The following is a 16,287-nucleotide window of genomic DNA, read 5'->3' as shown; positions in this document are numbered from 1 at the left end:
TCCAGTACATCGATGATTACTTCAGTGCTGCTTCAAGTTCTCGTCGGGACCTGGAAAAATTTATTAATTTTGCTTTCAATCCCCACCCCTCCACCCTTTTCACATGGTCCATCTCTGACACTTCATTCCCTTCCTTGACCTCTATGTCTCAATCTCTGGTGATAGACTGTCCACCAATTTCCATTACAAGCCTATGGACCCCACAGCAACCTCGACTACAGCTCCTCACACCCCGCTTCCTGCAAGGACTCCATCCCATTCTCTCAGTTCCTTTACCTCCGTCGCATCTGTTCTGATGATGCTACCTTCAAAAACAGTTCCTCTGACATGTCCTCCTTCTTCCTTAATCGAGTTTTTCCACCCACTTCGTTGACAGGGCACTCAACTGTGTCGGGCCCATCTCCCGCGCATCCGCCCTCATGCCTTCTCCTCCCTCCCAGAAACATGATAGGGTCCTTCTTGTCCTCACTTATCACCCCACCAGCCTCCGCATTCAAAGGATCATCCTCCGCCATTTCCGCCAATTCCAGCATGATGCCACCAGCAAACACACCTTCCCTTCATCCATCCCCCGGCGGCATTCCGTAGGGATCATTCCCTCCGGGACACCCTGGTCCACTCCTCCATCACCCCCTACTCCTCAACCCCCACCTATGGCACCACCCCATGCCCACGCAAAAGATGCAACACCTGCCCCTTCATTTCCTCTCTCCTCACCGTCCAAGGGCCCAAACACTCCTTTCAAGTGAAGCAGCATTTCACTTGCATTTCCCCAACTTAGTCTACTGCATTTGTTGCTCCCAATGCGATCTCCTCTACATTGGAGAGACCAACCGTAAACTGGGCGACCACTTTGCAGAACACCAGCAGTCTGTCCGCAGAAAACACCCAAACCACCCTGTCGCTAGCTATTTTAACACTCCACCCTGCTCTCTTGCCCACATGTCTGTCCTTGGCTTGCTGCATTGTTCTAGTGAAGCCCAACGCAAACTGGAGGGACAGCACCTCATCTTCCAACTAGGCACTTTACAGCCTTCCGGACTGAATATTGAATTCAACAACTTTAGATCTTGAACTCCCTCCACCATCCCCACCTCCTTTCCGTTTCTTCCCCCTTCCTTTTGTTTTTTCCAATAATTGATATAGATTTTTCTTTTCCACCGATTTCCATTATTTTTAAATCTATACCTTTTATGCCCTGTTAGTATTTCCACCCCTCCCCCACTAGAGCTGTACCTTGTGTGTCCTGCCATCCATTCTTAATTAGCACATTCGTTTAGATAATATCACCACCTTCAACACTTCTTTGTTCTTTTGTCTGTGACATCTTTTGATTGTCTGCTCCTATCACTGCTTGCTTGTCCCTATAACCACACTACCCCCACACGTCTCTCCCCCCACACCCCCCCCCCCCCCCCCCACACCTTAAACCAGCTTATATTTCACCACTCTCCTAATATTACTCAGTTCTGTTGAAGGGTCATGAGCACATGAAACGTCCACTCTTTTCTTCTCCGCTGATGCTGCCAGACCTGCTGAGTTTATCCAGGTAATTCTGTTTTTGTTATGAAGCAGTAATGGCCATTATAGACTCACAATGATGTACATTGTGTGAAACAGTAATGACCATTATAGGATCACATTGATCTAGTGTATGAAACATTAATAACCATTATAGACTCAGATTGATCTACAGTGTGTGAAACACTAATGACCATGATATACTCACAATGAGCTACAGTGTGTGAAATAGTAATGACCAGTATAGACTCACATTGATCTACAGTGTGTGAAACAGTAATAATCATGATAGACTCACATTGATCTACAGTGTTTGAAACAGTAATGGCCATTATCGACTCACATTGATCTACAATGTGTGAAACAGTAATGACCATTATCGACTCACATCGATCTGCAATGTCTGAAGCAGTAATGTCATTATAGACTCACATTGATCTACAGTTTGTGAAACAGTAATGACCATTATAGACTCACATTGATCTACAGTGTGTGAAACAGTAATGACCTTTATAGACTCATGCTGGTCTTCAGTTTGTGAAACAGTAATGACCGTTATAGATTCACATTGACCTACAGAGCGAAACAGCATTGAACATTATAGATTCACGTTGATCTCCCATTTGTGAATCAGGTATGACTATTATAGATTCAGATTGATCTGCAGTGTGTGAAATAGTAATAACCATTACAGACTCACATTGATCTACAGTGTATGAAGCAGTAATGGCATCATAGACTCACATTGATCTACAGTGTGTGAAAGAGTAATAACTATTATAGACTCACATTGTTCTACAATGTGTGAAACAGTAAAGACCATTATAGTCTCACGTTGATCTACAGTGTGTGAATCAGGTATGACCATTATCGACTCACATTGATCTGCAATGTGTGAAACAATAATGATCATTATGGACTCACATTGATCTATAGTGTGTGAAACAGTAATGACCATTATAGACTCACGCTGGTCTACAGTTTATGAAACAATCATGACCATTATAGATTCACATTGACCTACAGACTGAAACCGTAATGACCATTATACACTCACGTTGCTCTCCAGTGTGTGAATCAGGTGTGACCATTATAGATTCAGATTGACCTGCAGTGTGTGAAACAGTAATGACCATTATAGATGCACATTGATGGACAGTGTGAGAAACAGTAATGACCGTTATAGATTCACATTGACCCACAGAGTGAAACAGTAATGACCATTATAGATACACGTTGATCTCCTGTGTGTGAATCAGGTATGACTATTATAGACTCAGATTGATCTGCAGTGTGTGAAACAGTAATGACCATTATAGACTCACATTGATTGACAGTGTGTAAAGCACTAATGGCCATTATCAACTCACATTCATCTACAGTGTGTGAAACAGTAATCATATAGACTCACATTGATCTACAGTGTGTCAAACAGTAATGACCATTATAGACTCACATTGATCGACAGGTTGTGAAACAGTAATGGCCATTATAAACTCACATTGATCTACAGTGTGTCAAACAGCAATGACCATTATAGACCCACGTTGATCTACAATGTATCAAACAGTAATGGGCATTATAGACTGTCATTGATCTACAGTGTGTGAAACTGTAATGAACATTATAAACTTACGTTGATCGACATTGTATGAAACAGTAATGGCTATTATAGACTCACACTGATCCACAGTGTGTGAAAGAGTAATAACTAATGTAGACTCACATTGATCTACAATGTGTGAAACAGTAAAGACCATTGTCGACTCACATTGATCTGCAATGTGTTAAACAATAATGATCATTATAGACTCACGTTGATCTATAGTATGTGAAGCAGTAATAACCATTATAGACTCACATTGATCTATAATGTGTGAATCAGGTATGACCATGATAGACTCACATTGATCTGCAGTGTGTGAAACAGTAATGACCATTATACACTCACGTTGATCTCCAGTGTGTGAATCAGGTATGACCATTATAGATTCAGATTGATCTGCAGTGTGTAAAACAGTAATGACCATTATACACACACATTGATCTACAGTGTGTGAAGCAGTAATGGTCATTGTCGACTCACATTGATGTACAATGTGTGAAACAGCAATGATCATTATAGACTCATATTGATCGACAATGTGTGAAGCAGTAATGGCCATTATAGACTCACATTGATCTACAGTGTGTGAAACAGTAATGACCATTGTCAAATCACATTGATCGACACTGTGTGAAACAGTAATCGCCATTATAGACTCACTTTGATCTACAGTGTGTGAAATAGTCATGAACATGATATACTCACATTGAACTACAATGTGTCAAACAGTAACGACCATTCTAGACTCACATTGATCTACAGTTTGTGAAACAGTAATGACCATTATAGGCTCACATTGATCTACAGTGTCTCAAACAGTAATGACCATTATAGACTCAGATTGATCTACAGTTTGTGAATCAGGTATCAATATTATAGACTCAGATTGATCTGCAGTGTGTGAAACAGTACTGACCATTATAGACTCACATTGATCTACTGTGTGTGAAACAGTAATGACCATTATAGACCCACATTGATTGAGAGTGTGTAAAGCAGTAATGGCCTTTATCGACTTACATTGACCTACAGTGTGTGAAATTTTCATAACCATTACAGACTCATGTTGATCTACAGTATGTGCAACAGTAATAACCATGATAGACTCATGTTGATTTACAGTGTTTGAAACAGTAATGACCATTATAGTCTCACGTTGATCGTCATTGTATGAAACAGTAATGACCATTATAGACTCACGTTGATCGACGTTGTATGAAACAGTAATGACTATTATAGACTCACATTGATCTACAGTGTGTGAAACAGTAATGACCATTAAAGATTCACATTGACCTACAGAGTGAAACAGAATTGAACATTTTAGACTCACATTGATCTCCAGTTTGTGAATCAGTAATAACCATTATAGACTCACAATGATGTACAATGTGTGAAACAGTAATGACAATTATAGGATCACATTGATCTACAGTGTGTGAAACATTAATAACCATTACAGACTCACGTTGATCTACAGTGTGTGAAACAGTAATGACCATTATAGGCTCACATTGATCTACTGTGTGTGAAACAGTAATGACCATTATAGACCCACATTGATTGAGAGTGTGTAAAGCAGTAATGGCCATTATCAACTTGCATTGACCTACAGTGTGTGAAATTGTCATAAACATTACTGACTCATGTTGATCTACAGTGTGTGAAACAGTAATAACCATGATAGACTCACATTGATCTACAGTGTTTGAAACAGTAATGACCATTATAGTCTCACGTTGATCGTCATTGTATGAAACAGTAATGACCATTATAGACTCACGTTGATCGACGTTGTATGAAACAGTGATGGCCATTATAGACTCATATTGATCTACAGTGTGTGAAACAGTAATGACCATTAAAGATTCACATTGACCTACAAAGTGAAACAGCATTGAACATTTTAGCCTCACATTGATCTCCAGTTTGTGAATCAGTAATAACCATTATAGACTCACAATGATGTACAATGTGTGAAACAGTAATGACAATTATAGGATCACATTGATCTACAGTGTGTGAAACATTAATAACCATTACAGACTCACGTTGATCTACAGTGTGTGAAACAGTAATAACCATGATAGAATCACATTGATCTACAGTGTTTGAAACAGTAATGACCATTATAGTCTCACGTTGATCGTCATTGTATGAAACAGTAATGGCCATTATAGAGTCACATTGATCTACAGTGTGTGAAACAGTAATGACCATTATAGGCTCACATTGAGCGACGGTGTGTGAAGCAGTAATGTCACTATAGACTCACATTGAGCTACAGTGTGAGAAACAGTAATGACCATTATAGACTCACGCTGGTCTACAGTTTGTGAAACAGTAATGTCCCTTATAGATTCACATTGACCTACAGAGTGAAACAGCATTGAACATTATAGACTCACGTTGATCTCCAGTTTGTGAATCAGGTATGACCATTATAGATTCAGATTGATCTGCAGTGTATGAAACATTAATAACCATTATAGACTCAGATTGATCTACAGTGTGTGAAATTGCCATAACCATTACAGACTCACATTGATCTACAGCGTGTGAAACAGTAATAACCATGATAGACTCACATTGATCTACACTGTTTGAAACAGTAATGACCATTATAGACTCACGTTGATCGACATTGTATGAAACAGTAATGGCCATTATAGACTCACATTGATCTACAGTGTGTGAAACAGTAATGACCATTATCCACTCAAGTTGATCTACAGTGTGTTAATCAGGTATGACCATTATCGACTCACATTGATCTGCAACGTGTGAAGCAGTAATAACCATTATAGAATCACATTTATCTACAGTACGTGAAACAGTAATGACCATTATAGGCTCACATTGATCGACAGTGTGTGAAGCAGTAATGTCACTATAGACTCACATTGAGCTACAGTGTGTGAAACAGTAATGACCATTATAGGCTCACATTGATCGACAGTGTATGAAGCAGTAATGGCTATTGTAGACTCACATTGATCTACAATGTGTCAAGCAGTAATGACCATTATAGACTCACATTGATCTACAGTGTGTGAAACAGTAATGACCGTTATAGGATCACATTGCTCTACAGTGCGTGAAACTCTAATGACCATGATATACTCACAATGATCTACAGTGTGTGAAACAGTAATGACCATTATAGACTCACGTTGATCTACAGTGTGTGAAACAGTAATGACCATTATAGTCTCACATTGATCGACAGTGTGTGAATCAGATATGACCATGATAGACTCACATTGACATACAGTGTTTGAAACAACCATGACCATTATAGACTCACATTGATCTACAGTGTGTGAAGCAGTAATGATCATTATAGACTCACATTGATCTACAGTGTGTGAAGCTGTTATAACTATTTTAGATTCACATTGATCTACAGTGTGTGAAACTGTAATGACTATTATAGACTCACATCGTTCTACAGTGTGTTAAACATTAATGACCATTATAGACATACTTTGCAGTATTAGCCTAACAAACCTCCTTTTTTTCACAGCTGCAACCTGTAAGTTTTTCGTGATCAGTTTTAACCTAACTTGCCCACTAGGAAATGACGGGATAGGGTGCAATAATGGCTTTTCTGAATCTGAAGAGCAAATGAAAGATCACTGAGCTGAAATATTAACTCTGTTTCTTTCCCCATTGATGCTGCTTAACCTGTTGGGCATTTCTCTCATGATACCTCTTGTCTCATGTTAATATCTCGTTTCAACTATCTTCTATTTTCCACTCATACTTTTCAGAAGTTGTGAGTCCTGTCTACTTTCCTTCTCTGAGTGAAGCATTTCTTCACATGTAGGTTAGTGGAAATCTAAAAAGCTGTGGATGTTGGGTCAATTGAAGCTCCCCAAGACACCAGTCGATAGATTTGGTGAGATAGATGCTGGGCATGGAACATAGACTGGTTAAAGAAGCTGAGTTAGGCACTAACCATGATCTCAGTGAATGGCAAATCCCTTTGGACATCAACACTTCCAATCTCTTACCATTTAAAAAAAATGGATAATTTAAGTGGATAAATTCACAGTTTTTCAGTTTGTATTCCATCTGCCATGTCCCTGCCCACTCACTTAGCCTGTCTAAATTACCATGAAGCCTCCTTGCATCTCCCTCACCACTCACATTCCCACTAAGTTTTGTGTCATCAGCAAACTTGGAAATAGTAATTTGCTTCCCACATCCAAATCATTGATATAGATTGTGAATAGCTGGAGCCCAAGCACTGATCCTTGCGGTACCCCACTAGTCACTGCCTGCCAACCTGAGAATGCTCTGTTTATCCCTACTCTCTGTTTTCTGTCCATTATCCTGTTCTCAATCCATGCCAGTATGTTACCCCCAAATTCATGTGCTCTAATTTTGTTTATTATTCTCATTTGTGGGATCTTATCGAAAGCCTTCTGAAAATCCAAATAAAGTACATCCACTGATTCTCCCTTTTCTATTCTGCTCACTACATCCTCAAAAAACTCTAATAATTTTGTCAAATATGATTTCTCTTTCATAGATCCATGTTGCCTCTATACAATCCTACCATTACTTTCTAAGTGTCCTGTTTTCACATCCTTTGTAATCGATTCCAGCATTTTCCCTTGTACTGATGTCAGGCTAACAGATCTGTAGTTCCCTGTTTTCTCTCTCCCTCCTTTATTAAATAGTGGGGTCACCTTTGCTACCTTCCAATCTGCAGGAATCATTCCAGAATATATAGAATTTTGAAAGATGATCACTAATGTATCCATTGTCTCTACAGCCACCCTTTCTGAACACTTTGGGATGTAGATCATCAGGCCCAAGGGATTTATCAACTTTTAGCCCCTTTAATTTCTCCAGGACTACTGTTTTATTAATACTAAATTCTTTCAGTTCCTCATTCACACTTGGTTCTCTGTAGTCTTTCTGTGAGGCTTTTCATATCTTCACCCATGAAGACATACACAAAGAATGACCCACTCCTCTTCCTGCGAACTGGATGTGAGCAATGTGCTGAGAAATGGAAATTAATTACTGTTTTTCTTTTTTTTAATGCATGTAGAGCTCCCACTGGTCACATCAGCAAAGAGTCGTGACATTGTTACTACTGACACGATGGCAGCAGAAAGCGAATCACCAGCCTTCACACCAGGACTTGTTGAATCTTCACCCCACAGCTCATTGCAGTCAGGCATCCAGTCAACGGCATTGCCTTCAGTAGGAAACTCGGGACTTCCTGAAGGGCAGCCAAGTAGACCTGCATCTAGCATGCTTTCCAGCTTCACAAAGAGGCTGGATACATTACCCACAACACTAGGATATGTAATATACAGCCTCAGTGAAACAACATTGGCAATGCATGCCTCTGAGTCTGCTGGTGATCTGACACCATACATTGAGTCAAGTAGAGAAATATCATTAAACATAGAGAATCAAGTTACAGAAGCCAAACTGGAGCAGCATTCAGATACAGGTTTGACTATTCTAGATAGCATCACTCAGCCTTCCCCTTCTGCAGTGATTTCAGGCAATGCCCTCAGAATTAATACAACAATGGACAGCTCCAAGGTCACCGTAAACAGATCAGATTTTCTGCCCACACTGGAAGGTTCATCAGTGTTGCAAACAAACACTGAAAGTGAACATGAGAATATGTCTGATGTAAACTCCACGTGGTCTCCTGAAACCACACAAAAGCCCACAATGTTTGAAAACAGAGGTGGAGCATCCTCAGTCCCAATGACTCCAAATCCCACTGAGATACCTGAGGAAACTACAACTAGCACTGCAATGTTTACACCTGAACTCCTCTTGGACCATCGAGCAGTCGAAATGCCAGATGGAGAAGAAACATCATCTTCTCACCTGACTGTGGGAATTGGGAGTACTCCTGAATCACTGAGTTCAGAATCTGCCAAAGTTCACTTGGACCTAATGACAGTCACAGTATTCGATATAAAATGGGTACCTTCCAAAGCACCATCTCCTGATCCAAGTGGCATGCTTGTGGAAAGTGGGAGTACTTCTGAAATACTGAGCTCGGAGCCTACAGAAACTCTCTCAGAAAACAGCACGGTCTTAGGTGATAATAGAAGGTTCTCTATCTCAGCATCTCCAGACCCAGCTGCCCTGTTTGTAGAAAGTGGGAGTACCCCTGAGATTTTGAGGTCAGAGCCACTGGGTTTTTCTCCAGACTTTACAGTAACGACTGATGTTGTGAGAATATCTACCAGCCAACAAGCTACCCCAGGTTCAAGAGAAGAGAGTGATCTTCCAGCCAGAGCAACTCTGCAGGATGTTGATGTTGTACAGACTCCATTGGAAAGGCTTCCTGACTATATATCTACTGCTGCCATGGCTCCATCCACCATACCAGACCGACTGACCTCCCCTTTGCTTCATTCATCTGAAATGTCCTCCACCGACTTCCCAATAAATGTTGATGACAAGCGAGAAATAAAACCCACCATTGGTTCCTCCAAACAGTCTACACCTCAATTAAAGTTAATTACTCCTGGACTGGCAGACACCACAAGAGTTTACTCCACTTCTGACTTTGGATGGACAGCAACATCTCGTACAACAACCAATCAGATCACTCAAATATCATTGTTGACAGTTGGCACACAGCAGTATGGTATGTTTGAGTTATAGAATTGTAAAGCATTGCAATTGGCTTTTTTGCAGCTGTTTTTTATGTTTCCCTGTTTGCTTTTCATTGTCTTTTAATTACTGTCATTAGTCTGATTGACACCTTAGTACTTCCATTGCCACAGACTCTCTGCAGAGTTGTGTTCTGTATAATGCTACAGGGCTGAGCTCAGTATCTTTCAATATGCAATGGTGCCTCTTTAATTAAGCCTCCAATTATTTCACCCTGAAACTGTCCATTGCTCTACTCCTCTCCAAGGCTAATATGTCTTTCTTGAGATTCAGCAACTGACACTCTCCTCCTTATCTTCCTCTTGGCTAATACTGACCCTCTTCTTCCTCGTTTCCCTCTATAGGAGAGAAATAGGCCATTCAGCCCCTTGAACCTGTTCTTCTATTCATTTAGATCATATATGATCTGCATTTAACTCTACGTACTCACTGTGGTTCAGTAACCCTTAAGGCCCTTGTCTGACAAAAATTTGTCAACTTAATTTTCACATTTTCAATTGAAATAGCCTCAATAGCTTTTTGGTGAAGAGCATTCCAGGTTAGCACTGCACTTTGTATGACATCACCTCTGAATAACCTGGCTCTAATTTTAACTTTTCTGAATTCTCCCATCAGAGAAAATACAGGAATATAAGAAGATAAAGCCTAGTCTATGCAAGCTGTCCTCATAGCCCCAGTGTCTTTCTGGTAAATATGTACTCTCTCCAAGGCCAATATATCCTGCCTGAGATGTGGTACCAGAACTGAACACAGTACTTTAAATGGGATTTAACTAGAGTTCTGTACAGCTGTATCATAACTTCCATCCCTTTTGTAATCCAACCCCCTGAGATAAAGGCCAGTTTTTTCCTATACTTACCCAAGAGATAATTCTAATGAGTTCAGTGCCTGCATTCTTAAATCTCTCTGATCCTCCACAGTTCCAGCTTCTCACCATTTAGAAAATGCTCTGAACTATCATTCTGAAGGCCAAAGTGCATGACTCGCACTTTATCACATTGAACTCCACCTGCCAGGTTTTTCCCACTCACTTAGTCTATCGATATCCCTTTGCAACTTTCTGCTCTGATCTACACTACTTACTGGGCCATGGGACTTAGTATCATCAGCAAACTTAGCTATACGGACCTCTATTCCTTCTTCAAGTCACTTAGAAATGTAGCAAAAGTCTCAGCCCACAGTTCAGACCCCTGGGGGACATCACTAGTCACATCCTGGCAATTTGAGTACCCAGGCATTGTCCCTACTCACTGTCTCATGTCTCCTAACCAGTTTCATATCCAAACCAATAGTGTTTCCAATTCCATGTACTCTGATTTTCGTTAATAGTCTCTATTGTGAGCCTTGTGATTTCTCTTCTGGATAAGAGAAACATCCATAGACACCCTCTTATCTACCATCTTAGTTACTTCCTCAAAGAAATTCAGATTGTTAGGATAACTTAACCTTTTACAAACCCATGCCAGCTCTCTTTGATCAGCACAAATTTATTGAAATGCTCAATTGCTCTGTCCTAAATAGCGAGTTCTGATAACTTTCGCACAACTGATAAATAGACTTTTAATTTCCTAGTTTATCTCTCCTATACCTTCCTTAAGTAATGGAGTGACATTGGCAATTTTCCACTCCAAGTCGGCGATTCCTACATTGAAAGAGTTTGGAAGATCAAGGCGAGTGCATCAATAATTTCCTCACCTACTTCTTATAATACATTGGGGTAGATACCATCAGCTCCTGGAGATTTGGCAATCTTTAATCTCATTATTCTCTCTGTCACCTTTTTTTTAACTTATGTTGGATCTAGTTAGTTCCTCCTCTTGATTTATTTTCAGTTTCCTTGTGTCTCTGATGCTTAATTCCTTTCCTTAACTGTCAGACTGATGCAATGTAATCATTCAGTCTTCTATTTCTTGACTTCCAAATGTAATATAATCTGTGTCTGTAATCAAGAGACCTACATTAATCTTAACCACCCTTTTAGAATTATAGAATGGTTACAGCTCAGAAGGAGATCATTCTGCCTGTTGAACCAGTACTGGCTTTCTGCAACATCAATTTAGTTAGTTCCACTCCCCTGCCCATTCCCTGCAGCCCTGAATTTCTTTTCTCTTCAGATGTTTATCAAATTTCCTCTGAAAACCTTGGTTGAATCCACCTCCGCCTTCCTTTCAGGCAGCACATACTAGAGCGTAACCATTCACTGCTTAAAAGGGGTTTTCCTCATGTCGCCTTTGGTTCTTTTGTCAATCACCTTAAATTTCCATCTGCTTGTTCTTGACACTTCTACCAATGGGAACAGTGTCTATTCTGACCAGACCCCTAGTAATTTTGAACACTTCTGTCAAAGCTTCTCTCAACCTTCTCTTCTCTAAGGAGAGCAGTCCCAGATTCTCTAATCTATCTTTCTCTTAACATATTTGTGAAAGCCTTTAGTGTTGTCCTTGATATCCTTGCAAAGTTTTCCTCATTCTCCCTTTTTTCAGTTCTTTCTTCATGCTGTATGCCTTTGCTGTTCTTTATGTCTCTCCTAGGAATCAATACTGTTCTTTGCATTGTCCTTTTCTTTAGTTTCCACTTCCCTTGTTGACTAAGCTTGTTCAATTATACATGTAGAGCTCTTGCCCTTTAGGGATATGTAGGAACATAGGAACAGGAGTCTTCTTAGATAAGAAGCTTCCTTAGGCCAGAATTTTCCTGTCGGCGATTTGTAGGCGGGGCCTGGTTGCCAATGGGAAAATGATGCAGGATGACGTCAGGAGGAACCCCTGACGCCATCCCGGTCCATTTAAATTTTTAGGATGGCGGGTGGACAGCGAAATCAACTGTTTGCCCGCCGACCTGACAATGGCCAATTGAGGCCATTGACAGGATCATTAAGCTCATTGAAAGAACTGCCCGTCCAACCTTAAGGCTGGCGGGCAGGCCAGGAGCCCCAGCGGGCTTCTGAAAAAAGATAAAACCTCATCTGCTGGCGGGATGAGGTTTCATCTCAGTTTTAAAAAAGTTTATTAAAGTTTCACTCATATTTATTAACATGGCCCATCTCGTGTGACAGTGTCACATGAGGGGGACATTTTAATAATATTTTTCTATTTCTATTTTTAAAGTTTTTTAAACATTCAGCGCTCTCCCTGAGACAGCACTTAGTCTCAGGGAGCTGTGCACTCTTTCGCCTTTCGCGTGCAGGCATGAAAGAGCACACTTTGGCAGATGGGGAATCCCTCCACCCACCCCCCACCCCCACCCCCACCCCTGCACAGGAAACGCATAGCGCTTCCTGTCGGGCAGACCGCTGGGCGGGCCTTAATTGGCCTGCCCAATTAAAATGGTGGTGGGACCCACTTCGGCGGCGGAGTCCGGCTGCCCACCCACTGCCGAGCCGGTGGGGCCCACCTGCCCATCAAGGTCAAAATTCTGGCCTAACCATGCAAACACACAACCACTACTATCTAGAAGGACAAGGGTAGCAGACACACGAAACACCACTACCTGGAAGTTCCCCTCCAAGTCACTCACCATCCTAACTTGGAAATATATCATCATTCCTTTACTGTCTCTGAATCAAAATCCTGGAACTCCCTCCCTAACAGCACTGTGGGTGTACATACACCAGAGGGGCAGCAGCGGTAGAAGAAGGCAGCTCACCACCACCTTCTTAAGGGCAATTAGGGATGGGCAATAAATGCTGGCCTAGTCAGCAACACCCACATCCCATGAATGAATAGAGAAAAGGAGTAGACCATTTAGAACCTTGAGCCTGCTTCACCATTCAGTGAAATCAAGGTTGATCCGTGACCTAACTCCATATACCCAATTTTGTTCCCTAACCCTTTACCTATTTAATTAATATAAATATATTAATCTCAGATTTAAAATTAAGAAGCATCAATTAACCAAGCATCAGTTGCCATTTGCGGGAGAATTATGAACTTCTACCACCGTTAGCAGCAAGGGTAGAACTGTTTCCTAATTTCATTCCTGAAAGAGCTGACTCGAATTTTTAGACTATGCCACCTAATCTTGATTCGCCAACCCATTTCTCTCTATCTAACCTGTCTATTCTCCTTAACATCCTGAAAACTTTGATCAGATCACCCTTAACTTTCTCAGTTCGAGGGAATTTAATCAAAGTTTGTGTAATCTCCTTGTAATATAACTCTTGGGGCCTGGGTATCATTCAAGTAAATCACTCCCTCCAAGGCCAGTATGTTCTTCCCAATGTGTGGTGCCCAGAACTGCTCACAGGTCTCCCAGTGTGATCTGACCAGGGCTTTGTATAACTGTATGGTATAACTTCTACCCCCTTGTATTCTACTCATTGAGATATGAAGGCCAGCATTCCAATGACCCTTTAGATTATTTCCTGTACCTGTTCATAATGTTTTAATGATTTATGTACATGGATCTCCAAGTCTCTTTGGACCTCTACTGTTTCTAGCTTTTCACTATTAGAAAGTAGCCTGTTCTATCCTTTTTAGATCTAAGGTTGATGACTTCACATTTGTCTACTTTGAAACCTATTTGCCACAGTTTATCCTGTTCACTTAATCTTTTAATATTTCTTTGCAATTGCATGCTTCCATTTACAATACTTATAATACCTCTTATCCCATATTGGCAAACCTGCAAATGTGGCTTTCTATCCCATCATCTCTTGTCACTGTTTAGTGCGATTATTTTATTTATCACTGTGCTTTTGCTTGTGTTAATTCTGGTGAGTTTCCTTTCCTGATTCAATATTAGTTTCCTTAGGATATCTGGCATGTGCTTTATCGAAAGGTCATCGACCTAAACTGCTAACTCTGTTTCTTTCTCCACAGATGCTACCTGGCCTGCTGAATATTTCAAGCCTTTTATGTTTTTATTACTATGGACCCCCTCTTTCGCATCACATTGAAATCAGCCTTCCTAAATTGAGAATTTTAATGGCTGTTTTGCTTTTCTCCATTTTGAAAACTATGTTAACTTGATCATATTACTATCACTATTAGATAGATATTCACTGACTATCAGGTTCTTAACTAAATCTTGTCATTACTGTATCTATTATGACATAGCCCTTTTTTTCTAGGACATATTGTTGCAGAAAACTATATTTTTTATATATTCTTTCCTGGAGTTTGAGTATTGCTGGCTAGACCAGCATTTATTGCCCATCCCTAATTGCCCTTGTGAAGGTGGTGGTGAGCTGTCTTCTTGAATCGCTACACTCCATGTGGTGTAGGTACACCCACAGTGCTGTTAGGGAGGGAGCTCCAGGATTTTGACCCAGCGACAGCATAGGAACGGCGATATATTTCCAAGTTAGGATGGTATGTAGCTTGGAGTGGAACTTGCAGGTTCTTGAGCAGGTTCAACATGCTCAAGATATTTACTAACATTCTGACATAAGCTAGATTCCTTATCCCAAACTGTATGAAAGTTAAAAATTCCCCCTAACATCACACTGCCTTTGTCACACGCTTGGTTAATCTCTGCATTTATATAATCTATCGCTTCACAGCTGTTACCAGGAGGCCTGTACACAAATCTTACTACGATCTGAAATCCTTTTCAATTTTTTAATTCGATAAATAAAGTCTCCACTTACCTCCACACCTTGCCTAACCTCTCATTGCATCAATGCAGTGATTTCATTCTTAATCACTATAGGCTACCCTTTACACTTTTGCATTTTCCCTATCTTTCCTGTAGACCTTATAACCTGGTTATAAGGTTAGTTTAGTTTAGTTCCCAATCCTGACCATCTTGCAGCCATGTCTCTGTAATGACTACCATATCATAACCTCCAAGTTGAATTCATTCAATTTATTGCTTACACTCTCTCCATTTGTATAAAGAATGCTTGTTGGGGCCATACACTCTAACCAGTCCTTCTGCTCTAATGTTTTGCTCACATGTTTCTTATTTCTCTTTCCTGATTTAATTACTTTATCTTGTTCAGTTTTCTGTTTGCTTGCATTGCCTAAAACACATTTTCTAACTGTTCTTCTACTCTTTCCCCTTTTGCTTGTTTTAAAATTATTATCTATGCTACCTTTTTCATCTGAGCCCTCCACTCCAGTTGATCACCCTATTTATCCTTTCTGATAGGAGCCTGGTCCCAGCCCACTTTACGTGAAACCATCTCAGTTGTACAGTTTCTTCTGTCCTAGTACTGATGCCAGTCATGAACTAGAACCCATCTTTTCCACATCACTCCTTCAGCCGCATGGTATATTCACCTCCTAATCTGCTTGTCCTTACATCAATTTTCACGTGACTCAGGTAATAATGTAGAGATTATAACCCTTGGGGCCCCATTCTTGCATTTAATCCCTAGTTCCTGATGTTCTCCAGACCAGCTGTCTTGCCGACTCTCCCCTATATTATTTATCTCGACATGATCACAATGACTGGATCCTCCCTCTCCCTCAACCTTTCAAGATGGCCTGAGATGTCCCTCACCCTGGCACCAAGTAGGCAACATACCATGTTGGACTCTCAATCCTGCT

The 16,287-nt window shown here is 40.6% G+C and overlaps 1 protein-coding gene across 1 annotated transcript in view; it reads left to right on the top strand.

The window, feature by feature from the left end:
• The window catches only part of cd44b (CD44 molecule (Indian blood group) b), an 85,754-nt gene that overhangs the window by 50,036 nt on the left and 19,431 nt on the right, over positions 1 to 16,287 (top strand). The window contains exon 5 of the mRNA XM_041198129.1: positions 8,193 to 9,767. Within this exon, the coding sequence (XP_041054063.1) occupies positions 8,193 to 9,767 (1,575 nt within the window). The remainder of the gene's footprint in view (positions 1 to 8,192; positions 9,768 to 16,287) is intronic.

Source organism: Carcharodon carcharias, chromosome 10 (genome assembly GCF_017639515.1).
Source record: "Carcharodon carcharias isolate sCarCar2 chromosome 10, sCarCar2.pri, whole genome shotgun sequence".
Lineage (NCBI taxonomy): Eukaryota > Metazoa > Chordata > Chondrichthyes > Lamniformes > Lamnidae > Carcharodon > Carcharodon carcharias.
The sequence above is the reverse complement of the archived record's forward strand: the minus strand, read 5'-3'. Positions and strand labels throughout refer to the sequence as shown.